Consider the following 23,054-nt stretch of genomic DNA (forward strand, 5'->3'; position numbering starts at 1 on the left):
AGTCATCCACAGCTGGACCGAACAAGACTGGAGAAGTCAGTAAACTCTCTCCTGCTGTTGTTGCTGCTGTTACGGTTGTAGTTGTTGCTGTTGGTGTTGATGCTGCTGCTGCTGCTGCTGCTGATGCTGCTGCTGCTGTTGTTGTTGTTGTTGTTGTTGTTGTTGATGCAGTTGTCGCTGCTCTTACCGCTGTCTGAACAAAGCGTCTTCCTTCATTTTCTACTCAGTTCAGGTCATGATTCAGATCAATCATAGTCAGTATGTCCAAGTCAAAATGTTTTTTTTTATCATTTCAATGTCCTCCACCACATTGCCATGGTAACAGAGCCAAAATCCACCATTATTACAAATTAGAAACACAGAGAAAAGCTATGGAGCCAACATGGCCGCCACCGAAAATAAATTTGTTCCAAAAAGTGTCATGTACATACTGTATGGCTGTGCGTAGATTTAGTACTACAGCGTTAAAGCTCCACCCCCTTTCTTGTCTTAACCGAGTGCTTTAGGTGTATACACACACAAACACACACACACACAAACTGACAAAACACACACACACTAAACGCACACTAAATAATGTTTGTGCAAAGAAAGTAAATGACAAAAATCTGACTCCAAACCGTCTGATAGATGAAGATGAACTACATTCAGCTACAACAGCCTGTGATAGTGCAATATCCACGCACGCATGCACACACACACACACACACACACACACACACACACACACACACACACACACACACACACACACACACACACAGTCAGATCTCAGTGGCGACTCCGGCGTGTAGCTGCTCGGCCTTTCCCCTGCAGGATCTGATCCCATCTCTGGACAGAAGGACAGAAGGAAAGTGAGACTTACATGTCCCGTCACTCCATAAGATGAAATCACTGTCAGCTGCTGTTATTTATCATGGTCCTGCAATTTAATGTCAGTGGTGAATAGATCAGCTGTACATTAGAGTTTGTAATGGTGCTTTGCTTCAGAGTCCTCGATGTGGGAACATTGTCAATGTCAAGTCTCCAGAGGGAAAATCAACAACACACATGCCCAAAGCCTTTGGCAATGAAAGCAGATTACAATAACTTGATGCTAACTGTTGTTGTCATTTGCTACAGTTGGCAGGAATCAGTATCTGTTTTTAAAAAAAAGCAAAGGTCTGAAAGTAGTTAACAACAGCTGGGTTTGGCTTGAACGCTGTTGTCAGAGCAGAATTTGATACGCACCTTGACCTTTCGGCCCATTTTGTCCTTCCATTTCTGAGCAATGGAGCTGTCAATCAGGAGCAACCTGCAACCACAAACACACAACTCATTTTTCTTGCAGGGTTTTCCACAGTGCTTTATGGCTGACCTCCACTAACATCAGTATACAGCTGTAAAAAAATATAATACCTGGCTCTGACTCAGTGTAGCAGACGAATTAGCAGTAATTAATAACAGTAGCACAACAATGTTTTTCCCTGCTGGTTGATCTGCTTGCTGGAAAGACTTCCGTTTCATGATCTTCTCTACATGGTGAGGAAAGGATGAGACCATGAAACTGTAGAACTGACCAATGCAATGGGAGGTTTTGGTGACTGTACTCTATATAAGCATGTGTATTGGTGTCACTAACTTTGAGTAGGTTATAGAAACCTCTCCATGTTATGCTGATCAGCATAATATTAATATAATTTGGACATCCATAACAAGTGTTTTATTTTTTTCTCTGAATCCGGCTGTTAGGAGCAGTTTTTCAACAACATCATGAGTAAACGCTGGAACGAACGCTTGCGTAAACGCAAAGATAACGCTGCCAAAGTATGTAGGTACAGGTCAAAGTTTGATAACCACCAATTGTGCGTGTGCTTCACCCAAAACAAACTGCAGCGAGTTCCAGTTGGTCTTGTATTTAACCAACTTGATGACAACAATGATCGTAGCCTTTAAATCTTTTTTGGAAAAGTGCTATATCAATAATAAAATCATCATTACCTGGATGTCTCCTCGTTCTCGTAGCCCATAATGAGGTACTCGTCTCCAAGAGCCAGAGGAGGACACAGACAAGAGGACGAGTAGTAGAGCGTCTGTGTCTCCTTGGGAATGTTGACCAGAGAAGACTTGAGCACCTCCTTCACCTCCACCACCGCCGTGGGCTCCAGACCGCGATTCCTCACCTCCCTCACCCTCGCCCTGATAACTGAAGACGAGACTTGTCAGCATACATGGACACTTTGGATATTAGATTTAAACCATTCCTTGTGTTTATATCTGCACGCAGAGCCCTATAACCTGCAAATGCTTTTTATTTATTTCTTAATTAAGTTTAAATCGTTATTTAGCTTCTGCTGGCCAGGCTCCAGACCTCTGAGTCACTGCCTACATTGTGGATCTTTTAGCAATTTATGCAGGTATGGTGCTCAGTGTTGGCTGTTCCATCATTGGAAGAAACAAAGCAGAGCTTTGTGGGTGGGACCAAAAGTCTTTACACATCAGGGGCTGGACGAAAAAACAACACCAAAACTATTTTGTACTAGCAGCGATGGGAATTTGCGACAGTTTTGAAACAAAAAGTTAAAATAGATTTGTAACATCTCATTCTATAAAAGTAAATAAAAAAAAATTATGGATTCAAACTGGCAAGAATATATTTTTTTAAATCAGCACAGCCATCAGTCACCAGAATTGCGATGCATTGAAATGTGATTGGTTGATGCTTTTATTCGCGGTGCGAAAGGTAAGAAGAATCGACCTCCTTCCAAGGACGTGAAGGTACTCTCGACAAAAACGACACGAAAAAAATAGACCTTTGAATCAATCAAATAATAATAAAAAAAAAAAAACGTCCCCAGTGTGTGAATTCCTTTAAAATAGAAACATCTCTACTGATAGATTTAGTGCAAATGAATCCCACACACCTTCATCCCGAGCTACAAAATTAACACAATGTCAGACTGAAAAAGAAAATGACACAAAAAGTCCAGTCTAGAGGCTGCAAGTTACTCTTTTTATCTGTCACTTTCAAAATATTTCAAGAATTGATTCTTGCTATGCGTAAAGAACTTGCTTTCCATGCTTTCAGTACATCCCAGGTATATCAATGTATCTCGCTGTATTTCTGTCTTACCCACTGAAACCTAGACAAACTTCACCTGGTCCAGAACGCTGCAGCAACACTACTCCTTAAATCCAATCACAGAATCCATACAACACAGATTTTAGCATCCCACACTGGCTACCTCTATGTTTTAGAATTGATTTTTATTATATTAATGATTACACTTTGGGCTGGTTCTTGATTATATCTCTGGCATGCTCCGACATCCTCGGGCAGAGGTCTGTTAGTAACTCCAGGTCAAAGGTCAAAACCAGAAGAGGCCAAACATTTGAAGTCAAGTTTGATATCTGTTTTTGAAAGATGCTATAAAATTATTAGTATATACTTTGCCAAGTGTCTGTGTTTTCACAATGCAATCTGTTTTTTCTTCTATGACTTAATGAAGCTTAACATTTTGTGACGCTGTGAGCAACACTATCAATCTGTAAATATATGGAGCTTCACTGGGTGGCAAACAAATCAATAAAAAGAACACCCCACCCACCCATTTCTTTTTGTAGCGTAATAATGTACCTTAAAAGCAACGTATGAATGTCCATTAAATCAACAGACAGGTTTGGTGGAGCACTATTTGTCTGTTTTTTCTGTCTGGTTAGTAACCCTGAAGACAGTTTGTCCGGCTGCTGTCCTTGGTGCTGAACACAGAAGTGGAGATAAGGACAGTTACGATGTAAAGGCCCTGTGACACATGTATAAGTCATTTATGTAACTTTTAACATCCAACTTTGCACCGTTAACTAAAAACCTACTGGAGATTCAAAATGGAGGAAAGCTTTGGGAGTTTATTTCCAATGTTTCTCACCAATTTTATGTAAACATTGTCTGCCGGAGTATAAACAGCCCCTCGACAGAGGAGTAGTAGTGTAGTAGACAGTCATCAGACAGCAGTCAGTGGTACAAATCATAATTAAGAATATACCCTTTGCATCTTGTTTGCATCTGTTAGTAACCTGAATGGGATTGACGAGTGATAGCCCAGTTGGCTAGCATGCTAATGGTTAGCTTTTAGCAGGTTATATGCTGCTTTCAAAATGGCGTTGTGCTTTACCCAAGCGGCAACCAGCAGTGACGTCACCCATTGGTTTATGAACGGCCGTTATGAAGCCTTGAGTTTGGATATTGGCCGTAGCTATCTAGCGAGTTCGGAGCCAGAATGCAGGCGGCGGATCTGACTCGATCCAATTGGAAACCCGACAACGCTGCATCCCGCCCACCGATAAGGGAAAGCTGACTGCATCACCGGCCTGTCAATCAAACAGACCCCCCCACCAAAAAAACAACAAGAAAAAAAACATGGCTTTTTGAGGATTACTTTTTAGACAACTGGTAAGAAAGAGGGACTTTAGCTAGTAAACACTAAGAACTTGTGGACATTTTTTTATTGAATTTTAATTTCATTATAATTTCATTGACTGGAAGTCTAAAGAGGCTTTTTGGAGCCAACCTCTATCGGCACTTGGTGATATTGCAGCTTTTAGCACTTCCACATCGGCCTCATTTTTTAGACCCTGAAGCTACATCCAATTTTATATCCAGTCTCTGTGTTTACCGTGTTCACAAGAAGAGTCCATATGAACACCGCAGACTGCTGAATTTTCTGGAAGCTCTGAGTGATGTATTTGCTAACATTTATGGAAATGGTGGAGGCCCTGAAAGTTTATTTTTCATTGGCTGTCAAGTTAATTGTAACTTCAGTTGGAGGAAAATGTTTCAACGGCTTCATCTTTTCTCTCTGCCACTGTGTCTTTGCATTTCCTGCATTACCTGCCCGCTAGCTTGCTAAATTGTTATGGTGTGTTCATAAGCAACTGGGAAGTGGGAAAGTTCCGACCGCCGAGTGGGAGAAATTCCCTGAACGCCTGTTGAACTGGGAATTTCCCGCTCGGAAAGTCTGAGGTTTTTGAGAGCCTAGAAAAGTAGGTCTGACGTCACTGGACACAGCAACGTTTGTGGTGAAAGGAAGAGATACACTTGCTCAATGTAAAAATAAGTCATATTATGGTGAATTAAGGTCATACTAATTAGAGCAGGGTGTGGTGCCGGTACACGATACTAATTACTATATCAACAGACAACTACAGCTGGTGACCCAATTATTGGGTTGGGTTGGTATCCTAAATTACTCTGTTGCCATTAGTTTGCTGGCTGTTTTATACGTTAGTTTATAAACACGAGTAGAAAATGTACTGCACAAATAATAATGACTCTCTGTGATGGTCTACTTGGGTGATGACGACGCTGTTTGTCATGTTGCCTTTTTGTTGTTGTGACGTGAACGCTCTGAACTAGGAAGTCGGAGGTTATCAAGTCAGAACTTTCCCACTTCCCAGCTGACTGAACGCACCATTAGCCGATGGCCTCTAGATGCCGTCGCTGTTGCTCTTCCCTATCAACAGTGTCGTCATGACTTAACACCGAGCATACGGCTTCCTATGTCGTAACCACGAGCTCCGACTTCAATTTGAAAGCAGCAACAGTCACAGTCGGGTCAGACAGAAAATGTAGAGAAAGAGAGCAGTAAAGGTCCGGTTCGGGAATCGACCACTCGGCTATCAGGTCGCCCCTGCTTGGACACTTCTGTGGTGTTCATGAGCTCTTGATTCATCAGTACCTGAAATTTCTGGTGTATATTTTGGGTCATGCCACCTACTGTTGCGCTCTACCATTTTGCCATTAGCAATCCACATGGGATGACAGCTGACACACATAGGGCCAATAAAATGGCAATTTTTCATAACTAAGACTTGGTTGAACTCAGTGGACTTCCTGATCACAAACCCATTGTGTTTTATACATTTATTTGAGTTGTTATACTTTTGTATTTGTGAGTTGTACTCTTTAAAACTGGACTTAATAATTTAGCTTTTTCTGTCATTCTGCCTCAATTTGAAAAACAAAAAAAAATCTACCATCCTCAACTACCAGTAACACAAGTTACCTTCCAAACCTGGTAAACACTTATCAAAACAAATGGAAAAGTGACTGTTTTTGTCAGACAATACTCCCTTAATAGATGCACAAGTTTCAGTAGTAACACGCCAATAAATTCACCTAATGCAGAGAACAAAGACACTGCTGCAAGTTTAAGAGAACAGAGGAGGTGGAAGCCGCAGAGACTGAGAAGAAACCAGCACAGTGAAAAAGTTAAATCAGCAGCAGTGTTAATTACCAGTTAGAGCGCCAGCAGAAACATTTATGAAGACCACCTTGTGCACTCCGACATGCTTTGATGCTTTACTAAACTCCTCTGTTTCAATCATATCTGAATATTTCAAAAGTGAGTTCGTGTTTAATGATGACTGGAAAAAAAAAAAAAAAAATCGAAAATCTTTCCCAAACGGATCCTTCAGCCAAAAGCATTAGTGAAGTCCACGTGGAAATCTCTGCAGGATTTGCCAACTCATGCCTGTGTGCTGTAATCATCTGGAAAAGCCTTTCTGGTCTCAGGCTTTTTTGTCTCCAATTTAATCTAGTTAAGCTAACAGCCTCGGCACAGAAAACCTTTCCTTTGACATGAAGGGGGAAAAACTGGTCCAAGAAAAAGAATCTACTAAAGAGCTCACTGGAACTAAAACGATTTTTAGCCACCTACAGTACAGTTAAGACAGTCTTGTTAAAAAAAGAATAAAGGTTTCTTTCTTTCTTTCTTTATTAGCATCTCTATTAGTGCCAGCAAAAGCAAGGACTATTTATACAAAGTGTTGGTTTAGACAAGCACCAACAAACCAGGAGAAACTGGCCAACTGATGCAAGCTGCATAACGAATGCCACACTTTCTTTTTTTAAATCAGATATACAATATATGGATTGTTTCTGTGAACAACAACTAATACCATAAAAGAATGAGAACAACCCGACACAGCTGAAATCTTCTCAGAGCTGCAGACTGACTGTTGATTCTCAGTGGGATCACAAAGAAAGGAAACCCTTTAACATTACTGGGAAGGATTTGATGCTTAAATGAACAATATATAATATACTGATAACTATGGTTTAAATGTGGTTTAATGAATATATCAGCTTGTACTTCTATATACAACAGCGTCAGAGTAAAATAAAATGATCTTCTGTCTCATATTTGTAAAAACTGAAATAAGTCCCAGATGACTCACCGTAGTTGTAGTTGTTCTTCAGGTAGGTTTTCAAACCCATTTTGACGGTCTTACACCTGCAGCGATCGACTGAAGAACAAAGTGGGAGAAGCTCTCGTCATCATTTTGAAAAGGAAAACTGACACAAAGAGAAACTGTTCAGGCTCTGTCCTCAAACGTCCACATTTCCACAATTTACTGTGCCATGTTCAAGTGAGCCGGGAAAGGTTCTCACGATTGCAACTTGAGAAAGTTTAAGTCACTTAATACAGTAGTGTCGGGGTTCAAACTGCTTCCTTTGTCAGCGGGGGGGCTAAAAAGTGTCAAATAAAGCGTTCTATTATAGGATTTCCAGTGTTTCCCCTTCGATTGGGTTCCTCTGCCCCTCCTGAACGAAACACATGTCTGGGTCAAAACATAGCATATGGCTGGACCCTGTGTGAAACTGGAGGGCTTTTCATTTTTGGCATTCAGTCGACTTTCTTTTACCTGATTTAAGAGCACACATTTCTTTTCAGCTCAGTGTGAGTCTCTGCTGTGTTTTGCAGGTGCGTTGCAGGTCGTGCTTGTTACTGTCCTCTGATCTCTGTGTGTTTCATGAAGGGCGGAGCTCAACTCTGCTTGTCCCCCCTCTGGTGCGGAGCAGACAGGTGAAGGGAGCGACGGGAGATTGTCCACTCGTCAATCAATCGTGTTGACAATGTAATTATTTTGGACACGTTAATGAATGAATAAATAAACATAAAAAAATACTCAAATGGATCACCGAATCTCTTTATACCCGCCCAAGTAAGGGAGTGTGAGAAACACTGCATATTGTTTTAACCTTCAGCGAGCTACTCAGAACCGGGTAACTAGCTACTGGTAGCTTGCGAGCAACAGGTTGGAGACTCCTGGTGTAAAGCAAGATGTGCAACCACAACCTGCCGTTTCAAGGCTTATTATACAAACTTACCAAGATGTAACAGCCCTGGTCGTGAGCTTTACAGGTGTTGGTAGTTGGTTTTGTTACATTTGGACAGATTCAGGCTCTCTGTTTCCCTGTTTCCAGTCATTGTGCTAAAATAAGCCCACCGGCTCCAGGCCCTAGCTCTAGAGATACCAGACAGATTTGAAAATGGTATGAAGCTTCTCCAATTTTCAGCAAGACAGTGAATAAGTGTATTTCTGAAGGAGAAAACTTCGGTTCTCTGGATGCCACACCCTTCCCTGGAGGAGGAGCCCGGACAGGACAGAGGTGGACACAGGCAGACAGACAGGTTACCTCCATTTGGTCCTCTGCAGTGGAGGTTGTTGGAGTCCATGGGGAAGTCTGGACTGGATTCTGTCAGGGAACCAAACCCAGCATGTTAGTGAGGAATACAAGGTTCCCAGTAACAAGTTCCACTGACTGAGTAGTTGCTCTCCTTTGTGGAATCTCTGAGGTCGTATACAAGTCGCAGACACACAACGTCTGTGACGATGTGCCCTAATGTCTCAAATGAATTCTCCTCCCTTTACTTTTAGTTCATAAAATCAACCAGCTAACCACAGAGGCTAGCTTCTAGGAAACTGATCACAGTTTAGGGAGGATGAGAGGTCAAAGGTCAGCCTCACCTGGGTTACATCTGGCTGGGTCCTGATAGTATGGATCTTCAGAGACACAGAGAGACAGCAGTCAGTGTCCGAACAGAAAGAAAACATTTCCCCCCAGTTCCTTGATTATACACAAAAGTTGAGCAAACATTCAGAGACTTGCAGCATGTGAACGGAGCGCAGAACTGGGATTGATCACCATGGTAACCTGTGCAGCAGGGCTAATCTGCTCAGCAGATGGTTAACTTCGGAGGATCGGATGTAAACTGACCAATCAGATCACTGCTAACACAGACACCATTCCTACAGGGTCCTGATATGTCCACACATCGATGTGTCACATTGGTGCTTCTTATAAACAAGTGAGGAGTTTATCACAATAAATAATGACAGTTAAAGCTACATTTTAATTGCAGACAGATTTTTTTTAATTTCCAGACAGGATTTCTAACTCTGATTTTGCCTTTCCATTATTTTATCACTGGAGCTCAGTAAAGTTAGATGGCCACAAAAGAGCCCCGTGGTACAGGCCCTTTGTACCTGTTTGTATACAGGTGTGTAAAAATAACTTTGCATTGGGGTTATTACTGTGACAGAAAAGGTTTGCTTTTGTGAGGAATGAATAGTGAAACACTGATTAAACTGTGGCTGCTTTAGATTTCTGTTTCAACTGTGGATAAACTTTTGAGCAGCAACATTCAGACTGGAGTCCCACAGAAAATCACTGGAATGACTTCAATGATACACCCTTACTGAACCTCAGCAAATCAACAAATCACACCGAGGGAAAATCCCAAAGCCCCGCTGAGCTGAGGGGAGCCGGGGCAGCTCAGAGATACGTGGGTGTATCGTTATGGAGGTTCAGGGGATTGAGATGAGTTTTTTTTTCAGGACTCGCTGGTCCTGGGCCTGTTTAAAGAAGCAGAGGACAGTGAGGGTTTTATTGAATGTAAAATGAGTGGGCCGCCTGTATCAAGGAGCTCTTTGAGAAAGTCAGTGGGAGTGAAGTCGGAGGGGAAATGACTCACGCTATCTGTTCAAAGGGAGCAGAAACAAACTGCTGAGAGCAGAAACATGACAGAAAACCCTGATAGGGCTCAGCTAAGCAGGGAACACTGTCCATGTTTTTCAGTAAATATCCTCATTCAGAGGGAGCCTCCATATTCAGATTCTGACAGTATATGTCACAGTTTATATCATTAAAGAGGTCGCTGGTATTATATAAACATGACTATCTTAGAGGTTTTGTTCCTCTTTTAATTCATAATTTAGATTTTATTCAATTCCTAATAAAAAAAATTACATACTTCAGGAAAATACACAATAAAACTAAATTGTTCAAACTTCAACTGAACATTCAGAAAGTACTATTTGTGTTTAAATGTAATGATGGGTGACCGCTTCTGCTTGGATAATCTTTAACGTGACACATTTCATTTTTGCATGTTTACAGAAACTAGTTCAAATCTCCAAACAGTGATGCAAAAGAATTACCCTGTTTTTTTTAGTTTGGGCATTACTGTGATCTGAGTTCAACACTAAGAGACGTTAATCTATCTTTGAGGTTAAATAAGTATGTAGATCACAGAATCTGCAACAAAAAGCCATTGCAAAATGGAACAGCTTGACAATAGAGACCTTATCAGTAAACACCGATGCAGATTGTCCATTTAGATCTTACCAAATATAACTACAGACACAACATGCCTGATGATTTGGATGTTGAGGCAGTGTGCATGGAGCTGCAGTACGACGTACTCTCCGTACTCAAACAGTTTGGAGGCTGGTTTGTCTTTTTTAGCCGTTACAAATCAAAAGAAGCGTAAGTGAACTGCTAACCAGCTTCCTACCTACAGTAACAACTGAGCGTTACTTCCACAGCCGAGAGGCACGTCATTAACTAATTACATCAGCTTCTGGGGTCACTGCTTATTGAAAGGAAACCTTAATTCAACCTTAAGTTTCAGGATGTATTTAGAGGGACTTTTAGAGGGCTTAAACTGATTACAATATGTGTTCATTCGGGTACAATCACCTGAAACCAAGAATGAGCCCTCACATATCTACATCAGGAGCAGGTCCTCTTTCATGGAACCCACCATGTTCCTACAGTAGCCCAGAATGGACAAACAACAGAGACGAGCATATTTGTATTTCCTGGGTTCTGTTACCCAGTTCTAACCTAACCCTCATCCACGGCAGCCCATGTTCCCAACTTCCACTTATGTGCTGTGTAGACCTGGGTACCATTGGACCTGGTCATGTTCTTGTTATGTGCCATATAAATCTGGGGAGCCAGATTTTAAACCGTGGGAACATAGAAATGACCTGTCAGTAAAGATATTTGCCTATTTTCTTTGGTCATTATCGTTGTCAGCTTTTTCGTGACAATAATCACATAAAATTTCCACTATTGAAAAAACAGGTCTTACAAAGCAGTCGTGTTTTTGACAAATGAAACCTCACATAATTCTCTCCACATTCATTCACGTGGAACCAATTCTGAAGGCAATCTTCCCATCATCAGCTGCTTTGAGACAAAAATAGCAGGCTTATAATAATAATAATTTATTAAAATCGTGAACATACCTGGTCCTTCAGCCTTGACGATGGCCTCAGGAGAGATGCAGACTCCGCGGTCGTACAAGGGCAGCTCGCTGCAGGCCAGGCTGTCGGGCCAACTGTGGTTGTAGCGCTTCATCACCGGCTCGCAGCCGGACTTCGCCCGCTCGCACACCGCCTTACACGGCTTGATGGGCTCATGCTGGAAGTCGATGGTGCAGATGGGAGCGTACATGGCACACAGGAAGAAGAGCAAATCCGGACTGCAGCCTGTACCTGAAGCGGCAGGAAAACACAGACGGGCTGTTACCAGGAAAACCAGAGACAAGACCTTAGGTAATATAAACTGTAATGATACCTGAGCTACTCTATCGTCCAGAGTTTTCCTTTTTAAAGTGTTTTTGGATGCACTTGGGGACGATGCATGAGTTTTTCCTGTGTTGACTGACTGAGATTGAACGTTGGTCGGAAAATCCTTTTCAGCAACTCGATGAGCTACAAACTGGAGTTTGTCATAGATTTGTGGTTGAGGAGCTTCTGCAGCTGTTTCAGCTCCATCACCTGGTTGTGTTGAAATCCCATTAATTTAACCCATTGACAATGTTACAGGACTCATTCAATTATTTTAAATTCAGTGATATGCACTGGTAATGGCAGGTGCAAGTTAGAACAACTATGGTACTTTGTTTCATTCTCAAATTTAACAAATACATGATTTTAACTTACTGACACACTGGTGTGACTGACTCTTCATAAATATAGCTGTTTGGCAAAGATGATGGACAAAACATTTCCCATAAACTAAGCTGAAATCATTGAAATGTGTGTACAGAACATAAACATACATGAGTGAACATCAACTGGGAGGTTTTTAAAAAAGCAACACTGCGGACAACAAACATTGAAGAAAACCATTTCTGGAAACAGAAATCCTCTAATTTCCCATGGTTAGCGTTGGCATAAACACACATATTGGTAATCAACTGTTTGATGAAAGCCAGTTATTATTATCAGCATTTGGAGGCTGTTAAATGTATACTCCACTTGATAAGCAGCAGTTAAGATAAAGTTACTATTTCTGGTATGCAATGCTTGCCAACATAAACACCGGTTCCTAGAAGGTGGATATGTTTCTGTTTTTATTGCACCTTCAGAGGGAATGAAACTTCCTCTCTGTCATTGACCTTTACCTGACAGCTTTTACTTTTGCAGTGACTTCAGCCTGCATGAGGACTAATAATTTAAGAAATAAAATGTTGAATACCAATGAAGACACAGATTTGATTGGTCAGTACAAAATGTCCCTCCAAATTGTAGCAGAGTAGAAGTATGAAGTGGTGTTAAGAGAAAGTACATTAAACTTAAATTCTTGTTAACGTAGATACATTTAAGCACAGGGAGGCTTCACAACTCTCAGACTTGGTGTTGAAATCTTTAAAAGGAGGATTATTCAGGCTCAGCTCAATTATTTTGAACTCGAGTTCAGTTCGACTCACTTTTCGTACAGCAGTGACAGGACGGTGCGTTCAGGGACAGTGTGTTCAGGGACCTCTGGCTGACCGTACACTGGACTTTTAGTAATATGCCAGTACGTTTCACACAGGGCGAGACCAGAAGGAGTTCACCGCTGGTAGAGGACAGAGCAGCGTTTTTTTTATTGCACTGAGGTTTGGCTGCAGAGCTTCACAATGAAGTCACAGAAATATTTTGAACTTGTGACCTGAAACTGCTTCCTGGTTTTTGGCCTGCAGGTCTTTCATTAGGACATTTTTCTGGTTAGAGCTCAGTGCCTTTCCACTTTCTCTCTCCATTCCTCCAACCTCAGCTGAGCTCGAAGTTCAGCCAATCCCAACATGTATTTATTGAAGACAGGCAAGTATGAATTATGAAACATTGTGGTGGTTAATGAGGTGGCCCACATACCTTTAAATTTGATTCTGCTTTACATCGAAAGATATAAAAAAATCTGACTCCACCACAAATATCAGAAACCCCAGAGAGCGCAGAACAACGATCACCGTGACTGCAAACTTTAACATCCCTGAAAAAAAGTTTGCTAACCAGTGAACTCATCACACAAAAGTGAAAACTGCAGCAGCAGAAAACATCTTCATGAATGTGTTATTTGTTCAGTTGTTCACAGGAGTAAAAGAAATCCCCCAAAACAGGAAGTGTGCAATATAGATGATTTTTCTCTGAGAGAAATGTCGATATAAAGAAAGTGTAAATGAATAAATGTTGTTACAGAGTCAAATATAATCAGTTTACAGGCTGAGGTGGTGTGTGTGTGTGTGTGTGTGTGTGCAGAACGTGCATGTTTGCAGGGCAGAGTTATTGGCTCAGATAATATACACAGATTGTGATATTTGATATCAGCACGTATGTTGACAGAGAAGCAGTATGTTCCAATACCAGTCTGCAGGCAGGAGAACAGGGTTGCAAGTAACACAGATAGTTGTTAGATAACCCAGTGAAATCCTTCCCTAGTTGCAGCCAGAGTTGGAGCAGTGATTCTGTCACCGGTGGCTTCATAAATCAGTTTATCACAAAACATTATTGTACATACTGTACAGCAATATGATCAGAATCTGGAAACAAAGTAGGACTCATTTCAGAATTAGTTTACCCTCTTTCCTACTTCATATGACAGAGTCATTCTCACCATCCCAGCTTGATTATGAATTCTTACAATGAATAAACTTGAGTATGAACGTCAGCTTTGCTTCGTCTGCACTTTTGAGGAGTAATGCTGTGAGGTTTCTGCAACACTATGAGGGCACCCAGTCACCTTCTTTTCAAAATGCTTCCCTCTGTCCTCTAGACATGTCTTCTCCAGAATGCGGACAGAAAGATGTTGCAGTTGGAGGCTTCATTAAATGCACCTCCTCCCCACCCCACGGACACGTGCTTGGAAGAAAGCCCTAAATGTTTCCTCTATATCAATAGGCACCGTCTCGTCCAGCTTCAGGTGACCAATAGACACCACCACACAGAATCAAAGCTTCACAACATGTTTCCAGACATATACAAATCTCCTCCATAGCTCAGCTGTCTTTCCCAGTAAATAAAAATTCGGGCAAAACACACTAATGTTCTCAATACTAACAGTGAACCTGATCCTGTATTCATTTTACTCTGAACCTCTGACTCCATATTTATAATTAAACAGCTTCCAAGATGATGAATGATGAACGATGAACAGAGAGACAGAACTAAATAAGATTTGTCTGCCCCTCGTCAAAAACAAACCTAAGCGGACAGTCCTCGTGTAGCTGACTCTTCACCCTTTTTTTTTTTTTTTTTTTAAATTATTATTAATATACACTATATACTGAGCAGAAAGGAAGGGAGAGAGAGTTTTGGGGTTTCCTTTTGTTGTCTTGCTTTGTTTGTCTTAAGTAAAAATGTAGACTGTGTTCTCATGTCTTGCATCTTGAAATCCTTCTTAAATAAAGCAATAACAAAAGCATGCTGATCTCAGCATTTACCTGCAAGCACCTGTAGGTGCAGCTGGCATGGCCGTAAACCCTTCTCCTTGTTTTATAGCACACCATCACCTCCCAAAAGAAAAGAAAAACGTGTTGCCAGTCCAAAGTTCTGTATAAGATTTACAGCTAAAGTCAATTTTATTTTCATTCCTTCACCGCACAGATGTGTCGAGTGACACTGTGATTACTGCAGGACAGGTTTCTACATTTAACACAGAACAGCAGACAGTCATGCTTATTAACAATAAATACAGACCATAGACTACAACATTTGTATGAAACACTCCTCTGTACACAATAACTATTACAATACTGATCACAGGACAGTGAAGATGAGACTTTAAGGAAGTCGACCAGCTGTAGTGATTTCTGTTGAGCGAACAGCCCTCATCAGCATTAAAAGGTGGTGATTAAAGTGTGAGGTGAAGCTGTTCACAGACAGTGAATCCATCAGGCAGATGAGTTCAGCAGATACAAACTGTTCATGACTCCGGAAAACCTGGCCTGGATGCTCCATTGCCTCCTTCCAGACGGAAGGAGTGCAAATGGTCCGTGTAAAGAGTGGAAGGATCCTTTCTGATGCTGAGGGCCTTCTGGTCCAGATGTTCTGGATGGTGAGAAAACTTGACCGAGTGCTGTGCTGGGGAAGTCTTTACTATCCGCTGCGGTGCTTTAACATCAGAAGGGAACAGTTTGTGGACCAGACAGCGATGCTGCAGGTCAGACTGCACTCTATGACACCTCTGTAGAAGCAGTTGAGAATGGATGTGTGCTCCTCATTCTGATTCAGGAAGTAGAGGTGCTGCTGCGACTTCTTCACCATGAAGGAGATGTTCAGGGACCAGGAGAGTTTTGATGAGGTGCACCCCTGGGCAACTAGGAGCTTAGTACCATCTCTACTGCTGAACCTCTGATGTACAGACAAGTGTGCAGTGCCTGTGTCCTCCTGCAGTACACAAACATCTCCTGCTGTTCTTACAGCCATAACTAGCGCTGCTTAACTTCCTCTCTGTAGCACCACAATAGTTGTATAATCAGTGAACACCATTATGCAACCGTTGAGATGTTTGGTGACAGTCGTGGGTGAGGTGGACGTCCAGAAGAGTATTCAGTCAACTGAGGTTCTTCAAGTTGAGCAGCCATTTTTGTTTTTCTTATGAAGTTCAGGATTATTGTACACACCAAAATGGCAGCCTCCATTCCCACCAAAGGAGGGTGGAGAGTATCAGAGGTGCACAGAGGGGTATCAGGGTGAAGCCACCACACTGCACTAAGGTTGAGGTCCGTTCTTTTGCTCTTGTGTTGTAAATACAAAGGCAAGATGTAGCCTTCGAACAGGCCGGCAGGTCTGGCACCATATGAGACGGAAAAACAGTAACACTGGTTCGGCATGCCAATCAAAGGTCCACGGTGTAAAGCAGGAAGTCCAAGTCGGACCTTGTGCACCTCAATGTCACGTTTTTGACCTGGCTGGTCCCCACCAGCTTCAAGAGACTCATGTTATGTATCGCCAGGTGAGAGACCCTCAGCAATCCAGAGACGAAGATTTGGAGATTTGCAAATTATGTAAAGCTATATTTAATGAAAAATAGACCAAAGACAAGACATTAACTATTGAAACTGAGAATTTTTTTGTTCTATGAAAAATATATGCTCATTTTGAATTTGATGGCAGCAACACATTTTTAAAAAAGTTGGGATAGGGGCAACAAAAGGCTGGAAAAGTTGTTTAATGCAAACAAAAAACACCTGGTGGAACATCTCAACTAATTAGGTTGACTGGCAACAGGTCAGAAACATTACTGGGTTTAAAAAGAGCATTCAGTGAGGCAGAGTCTCAGCAGTGAAGAAGGGGAAAGGTTCAACACTCTGTGAAAGACTGGGGAAATAGTGCAAAAATCTAAGAATAATGTTCCTCAATGTAAAATTGCAAAGAATTTGTGTATTTCATCGTCTACGGTTCATAATATCATTAAAAGATTCAGAGAATCTGGAAAAATCTCTGAACACAAGGGACAAGGCTGGAAACCAATATTGGATGACGGTGCTCTTCAGGCTCTCAGGCAGCAGTGCATTAAAAACTGAAATAATTCTGTAGAAAACAAAATACTGAATGGGATCAGAAACACTTCTGAAAAACACTGTCTATAAACACAGCTCATCACTGCATCCACAAATGCAGGTTAAAACTTCACCATGGAAAGAAGAAACCAGATAGAAACATGATTCAGGAACACTGACACCTTCTCTGGGCCCAAGCTCATTTAAAATGGACTGAGGTGAAGTTGAAAACTGTCCTGTGATCGGAAGAATCAAAATATGAGATTCTTTTTGGAAATCATGGACACTGCATCCTCCAGGTTAAAGAAGAGAGGGACCATCCAGTTTGTTATCTGCGCTCAGTTCAAAAGCCAGCATCTGTGATGGTACAGGGACGCATTTGTGCACATGGCATGGGTAGCTTGTACATCTGTGAAGGAACCATTAATGCTGAACGGTATACACAGGTTTTGGAGCAACATATGCTGCCATCCAGACAATATCGTAATATAGTAGAAGAGTCTGGGTGCTAAACTGACCTCCCTGCAGTCCAGGCATGTCACCCATTGAAAACATTTGGAGCATAATGAAAGGAAAAATATGACAAAGCAGACCCTGAACTGTTGAGCAGCTGAAATCCTGTATCAGGCAAGAATGTGACCACATTTCACTTTCAAAACTCCAGTCACTGCAGTTACCAAACATTTACAGACTGTTGTTAAAAGAAGAGGTGATGCAACACAGTGGTAAACATGACCTTGCCCCAACTTTTCTGAGACGTGTTGCTGCCATCAAATTCAAAATTAGCATATATTTTTCATTAAATAATACAATTTCTCCATTTCAACACTTGATCTGTTGTCTTTGTTCCATTTTCAACTTAATATGGGTTTACATGATTTGTAAACCATCACACTTGATTTGTATTTACATTTTACACATGGCGTCCCAAACTTTTTTGAAAACAGGGTTTTACAGCTAACCATTAATCACACAATTTCAACTGAAAGTTTATATAGTAAAAGTTCTCATTTCATGAGTGCCTGAGTGACTGGAATATTTGAGTTCTTGCAGAAGCCATCCAGAACTGTGATACGTGACAATCTTTGGTTGGGGCTGCAAACCAGAAACCAACAGTGGGCTGTAACTCTGACCAACTCTTGCTCCTGCTGCACTGGAGCCAGTTTTTTCCTTAGTTGAAAATGTTTTTATCAGAATAATGCTTTCCACAAAATTTTTTCCATAATCTCAAAGTGAACTGATGGTTTAAAGAGTTGGGACCAGATCCAGCTGTGCTCCAGCAGCAAACTGTTTGAATGTTTGATTCCTCGGGGCAGATTTTAAACAGGAGAAGAAGAAGTAATCACAGCAGCTGCTCTGATCTGGAAGCTGCTGGAAGTGACTCGGCACTGGGAAAAGATATATGTTATAAATAAACACTGAGCCAAGCAATGGATCATCACTAAAATAAGAACGACTTTATTTCCAAACAGTGCATCACTGTTTCAACTGGACAACTGTGTCAACAGAAAGATTCATCAGGCAGGTAGGGTTCAATCTTAGTGAGTGAAAGATGGAGCAAATATTTGAAAGGCAGGACTCACAGGGGTCGGTGCAGCAGTGCTTTTCCTTCGTACAAGTTGTTTTACTGTTTGAAAATATTCATAAGCATCATTTCCACAATCCACGGGGGATTACTTGTTCCATCGAAACTAAAGACAAATTGTGTTTTCGGATTAGTCTGAACTGACTGTTTCATATTTAGAGTGCTGTTTCACTTTTGTCTGTTCTTCCTTACTTATTCTCCCTCTCCTTTTTTAAATCTCCTCCCTTACTTTTGATCCTAAAAATTGCATCTGATGTGAAACACTAATGGTTATATTCATTAAGGATCCATGTGTTGCTTAAATGTTTAATAATTGCTTGGTCTATGAAATGTCAGAAAAAAGTGGCAAATGCATCAGAATTTTTTAAAAGCTCAAGGTGACATTTGAAAATTCCATGATGATCAAAATAATTGATTGATTAATTTCTGTTCATTAACTAATGCTTCAACTCTCTATTGAGGTTAATAATGATGGTTCAGCATAATACAGAAGTAAATTAAAACTTCTTTATTAGTTCATTAAGTAATCAGACCTTCAGTTGGTTAAGGTTTTTGAACCACATTGGAGTCTTTTTAATTTCACATATTTTTGAACTATGTTTTAAATAATATAACAATCAAACTAGTTAATTATTAGTTTTATTACTAATCTGCAGGTGATTTTTTTTTGTGTGTTAACTGATTACTAGTTTGGTGTCTATATAATCTGAAACAGTTTCCCAGAGCCATAATTGACCAAATTAAACTGCTTTTGAGTTTCAAACCTAAACATTCAGTTTATTTTCACAGGAAACAAGGGAAACTTGCAAATGTTTATGTTTGCCAATTTTATGCATAAAGAAAATCACTTTAACTATTTATCCCTTAATCAAATTTGTTGATGATTAACTAGAATCAGTGATTCATGAACTTCTCTGAGCTCTAAAAATAATCTTTACCTGATTATTTGAGCCACTTTGGAGTCTTTTTAAACTATGAAATTGGCCAAACCTTTTAAATATATATATATTAATTTTCAATAAGCTATCATTAAAATAAGTCTGTAAACACTAAACTAAACTAAACTAACTTGCCAACTAAAAAAAACGTTAAGGGCTATGTATGACTGGATACAGACACTTGTAAACTTGTGAACTTCATGCTGCACGTTGTGAATGGAGGAGATATGGAAATCACAACAAAAACATATTGGCTATGAACTATATCACAGAAACTGCACAAATAACTTTAATTTGAGTTTTATGATTGGCCACGTGTAACAGCCGGTCAGTCAGTTTGTCAGTTAATTAGGCAACAAGTTCATTAAATAATTAATGAAGAAGTTTGTTAATGACTGACTATATGAACTCACCCAGCAGCCCTTCAAACTGCTCGATGGCCAGCACCGCGTTGTCCTGCGTGCTGTGGTGGAGGTGGTTCGGCATCTTGGTCATGTTCCACGGCATGGACCGGCACAGCGGGATCCGCACCGGCTCGCAGGACGCCGCCCGGACCGCAGTCGGCCACAGCGCGCAGGACGCGGCCAGCAGAGCCACGCAGAGTCCCGGGGAGAGCATGTCGGTCGGTTCAGAGAGAGGGGGGGCACACTGAAGCCGCGGCAGCGCAGTCGGTGCTCCGGTGAAGGCTCGGTCCTTCACAGTGAATTAAATCCAAATTAGGACGTGATTTTCGTGCTGTTTGGTGCTTTTCTGCTGCTGCTGTCCGGTCCGCAGACAGCTCGAGGGAGGAGCTGCTTTCTTATTCAGACGTCCACCTCCTCCTCTTCCTCTAGCCCTCCTTCTCTGAAACTCCCTCCTCTACTTCCCCTCACCTCTCCTCCTCCTCCTCTCTTATCCTTCATACTAAAAGATAGATTCCTTTTAGATGAAAAGTCAACACAAGTAAAGCTGCTAAAATCTCAGATGTGTGTGCCATTACACTTCATTAAATCAGTGGTTTGTGCTCACAGTATTTACTTCAGTAAAAGTATGCAACATGTAAAAATACTCCACTGCAGTAAAAACTGAAATTATAAGTATAAAGCAATTTATGTATCAAAAGTAAAAGTAATTGTACCGTAAAAAGTCTCCTGTGTCTCCAATGAGTTTATTTAAGTTGTTCCCAACCAATGGCCTACGATTGCAGAAACCTGTTGTGACTAAAATGTGTCTGGTCCCACACTGCAATCAGTGTAGGCCTGAGGGCCGTGAGACAAAAACAAGCTGCTGTGCCACTCTGAACTTTGTCATACTTTACACAAGTGGTGAAGAAACAGTGCTCAGTGATAATCTGATCAAACAAAAATTAATTCAGGAATGCTTCCTTGTATGCACAATATCAGTTGCAAGAAGGAAGGCCATACAACTATATTTTGCTTTTGATGCAACTCACATCAAGTGTGTTACGGAGCGTTGGGTCATCTGATGTGTGTCAGCGGACTCCCGTGAGACACACTGAACATTTCATACAGACAGATGAAGTAGGACAGCTGCATGTGTTGACTGGGCAGTGAAGGTGATAAACCTGCTGCTTCTCTAATGAGCTGACCTGTTTCATCACAGGCAGACGTGTGTGCAGGTGGACAGAGGGAATGGCGTCATTTGCTTTGTCGGAAGTCTGATAAATAAGTGAACTGAAGTCACTTATTTTTTAAATCCAATAGATCCAGACTAAAATTTATCAGATGGAAGCACATGTGTCATAATGTCTTTTATTTTGGGACAACATGAAAGAGAGAATGCGTGTGATCCCAGGAGGGTTTAAATTAGTTATGAGTGTGTTTATGTTTCAATTTAGAGTTATATGAGACAAAGTGTACATTAATTGATGTTGAGCATACAGTGCACAGATGATCAAGGACATGCCGTAAACGCACCCTGAGTAAAAGGCAAAGAACAAATATTCTGTGTTTGGCACCAACCGTCTCTTGATGCTGAAAGCTTGTTGAGGTTGTTGTAAACTTTGTGTTGCAGCGGCAGCAACACCACATTGTGTACACAGTGCATCTCACTCTTCTATTTTTTTTTTAATAAACATTGCCAACCAAGCATGTCCAAATTTATTATTTTTTTTAGCTCCACTTCCTGTCTCAAATGTCTCCCAGCTGTCTCCCATCATTTTATGGATTACCATGAGTTGTTGGCTGCAGCACTTTTAGCAGGTAGCTCCAGAGACAGTTTTCCCTACTTGTCTGTCTTCCAATGGTAATATCTTTGACTGCATGTCTACTGTCACGTCACATTTCTCAATTTGTGTTGCCCACTAACTAAGAATAGCTATTTGATCCCGGGGTCTTCAATGCCGAAGTGTCTTTAGGCAAGACACTGAAATCCCAAGTAGTTTCCAAGGACAGTTGGGCACCTTGCATGGCAACTCTGCTGTCATTTGTTGTGTGAATATGTGTGCGAATGGGAGACAAACTGTAAAGCACTTGGAGACCGCAAAAGTGATAAAGCTCTTCATTAGTTCAGACCATTTACCATCAGCTTCCCAATTTATGCAAAGAAAATATGTGTTTAATGAGGGGATGCTGGCGTTGAATGTAGGAGGTGAGGTGAATATGTGCAGAGGAGGTCCACTGGTGATTACCACAACAGAGGTCATGGAGATTATTATAAATGTTGGAACAATATGTCCAGGAAGACCATCAACCAACAACTTAAATTGTTTGATCTGAGATGTCAAGTCTGGCTGATGTGGAAGACACTCTAACGAGAAGATGCCTGGAAGGAGACAGAGTCCAGGGTGATGGTCTGTTTGGAGCGTTGGATGCCAAGTTTTTGAGAGCATTTTGGTCAGAGTAGAAAGTCTGAGAAATGGTGGTGAGGATGGAGGCGTGACAATAAGGAGTTGTTGAGAAGGTGAAGAACATAAAGGTGTGGTGATGAGGATCCAACAAAAGTCTTCTGAAAGGGAATCAAAGTCCTCCGGCTGTGTTCAGACTGCAGGCCTAAATCTGTTTTTTGTCATGTCCAAATTATATCAGAATTTATTTTTAAAAGTCTGCAAAAAGACACGTGATTTTTTGCAAATCAGATCAAATTGCAAATCAGATTTCTACAGATGCGTCTCAGGAAGTTCTGGTGGCTCAGATCGGACTTCTTGCGTCACTCGCAACACAGTGATGACGTCATTTTGAAAGTGACAGAGTGAGCTAAATCGATGTTATGCAAGAACAAAAAGTCTATGATGCCAAACTAAATTGTCTGCTTGCACTTTGCTTCCACATCACCAGTATAGCTACATGTACGTTGTTACCACAGCAACCCATGCGGATAGGTTGTGAAGTCTGGAAACACCAAATCCAATCCGCTCTCTTGCAAATATTTTGGGCCGCACGGTGGTGCAGTGGTTAGCATTGTCGCCTCACAGCAAAAAGGTTCCGGGTTCAAATCCGGTCCTGGGCCTTTCTGTGCGGAGTTTGCATGTTCTCCCTGTGCTTGCGTGGGTTCTCTCCGGGTTCTCCGGCTTCCTCCCATCATCCAAAAACATGCACCTCAGGTCAGGTTACCTGGCGCCGCACTAGTGGCAGCCTGTTGCAGCTGTAGCGAAGAAATTTCCCCTCGGGGATTAATAAAGTGATATAAAAAAAAATAAAATAACAGGGTGGA

The 23,054-nt window shown here is 41.3% G+C and overlaps 1 protein-coding gene across 1 annotated transcript; it reads right to left on the reverse strand.

Moving 5' to 3' along the window:
• Window positions 1-263: 263 nt before the first annotated feature.
• Window positions 264-20,181, reverse strand: frzb (frizzled related protein). Its single transcript, XM_069155134.1, has 8 exons — window positions 19,817-20,181; window positions 11,359-11,607; window positions 8,791-8,826; window positions 8,459-8,518; window positions 7,216-7,284; window positions 1,981-2,185; window positions 1,231-1,294; window positions 264-831 (listed from the first exon to the last, which is right to left on the reverse strand). The coding sequence occupies exons 1-8, from the start codon at window positions 20,019-20,021 to the stop codon at window positions 772-774; spliced, it is 948 nt and encodes a 315-aa protein (XP_069011235.1). The 5' UTR covers window positions 20,022-20,181; the 3' UTR covers window positions 264-771.
• Window positions 20,182-23,054: the final 2,873 nt, after the last annotated feature.

This window comes from Embiotoca jacksoni, unplaced genomic scaffold (genome assembly GCF_022577435.1).
Source record: "Embiotoca jacksoni isolate LCO1_2020_lvr unplaced genomic scaffold, fEmbJac1.0.p SCAF_2, whole genome shotgun sequence".
Classification (NCBI taxonomy): domain Eukaryota; kingdom Metazoa; phylum Chordata; class Actinopteri; family Embiotocidae; genus Embiotoca; species Embiotoca jacksoni.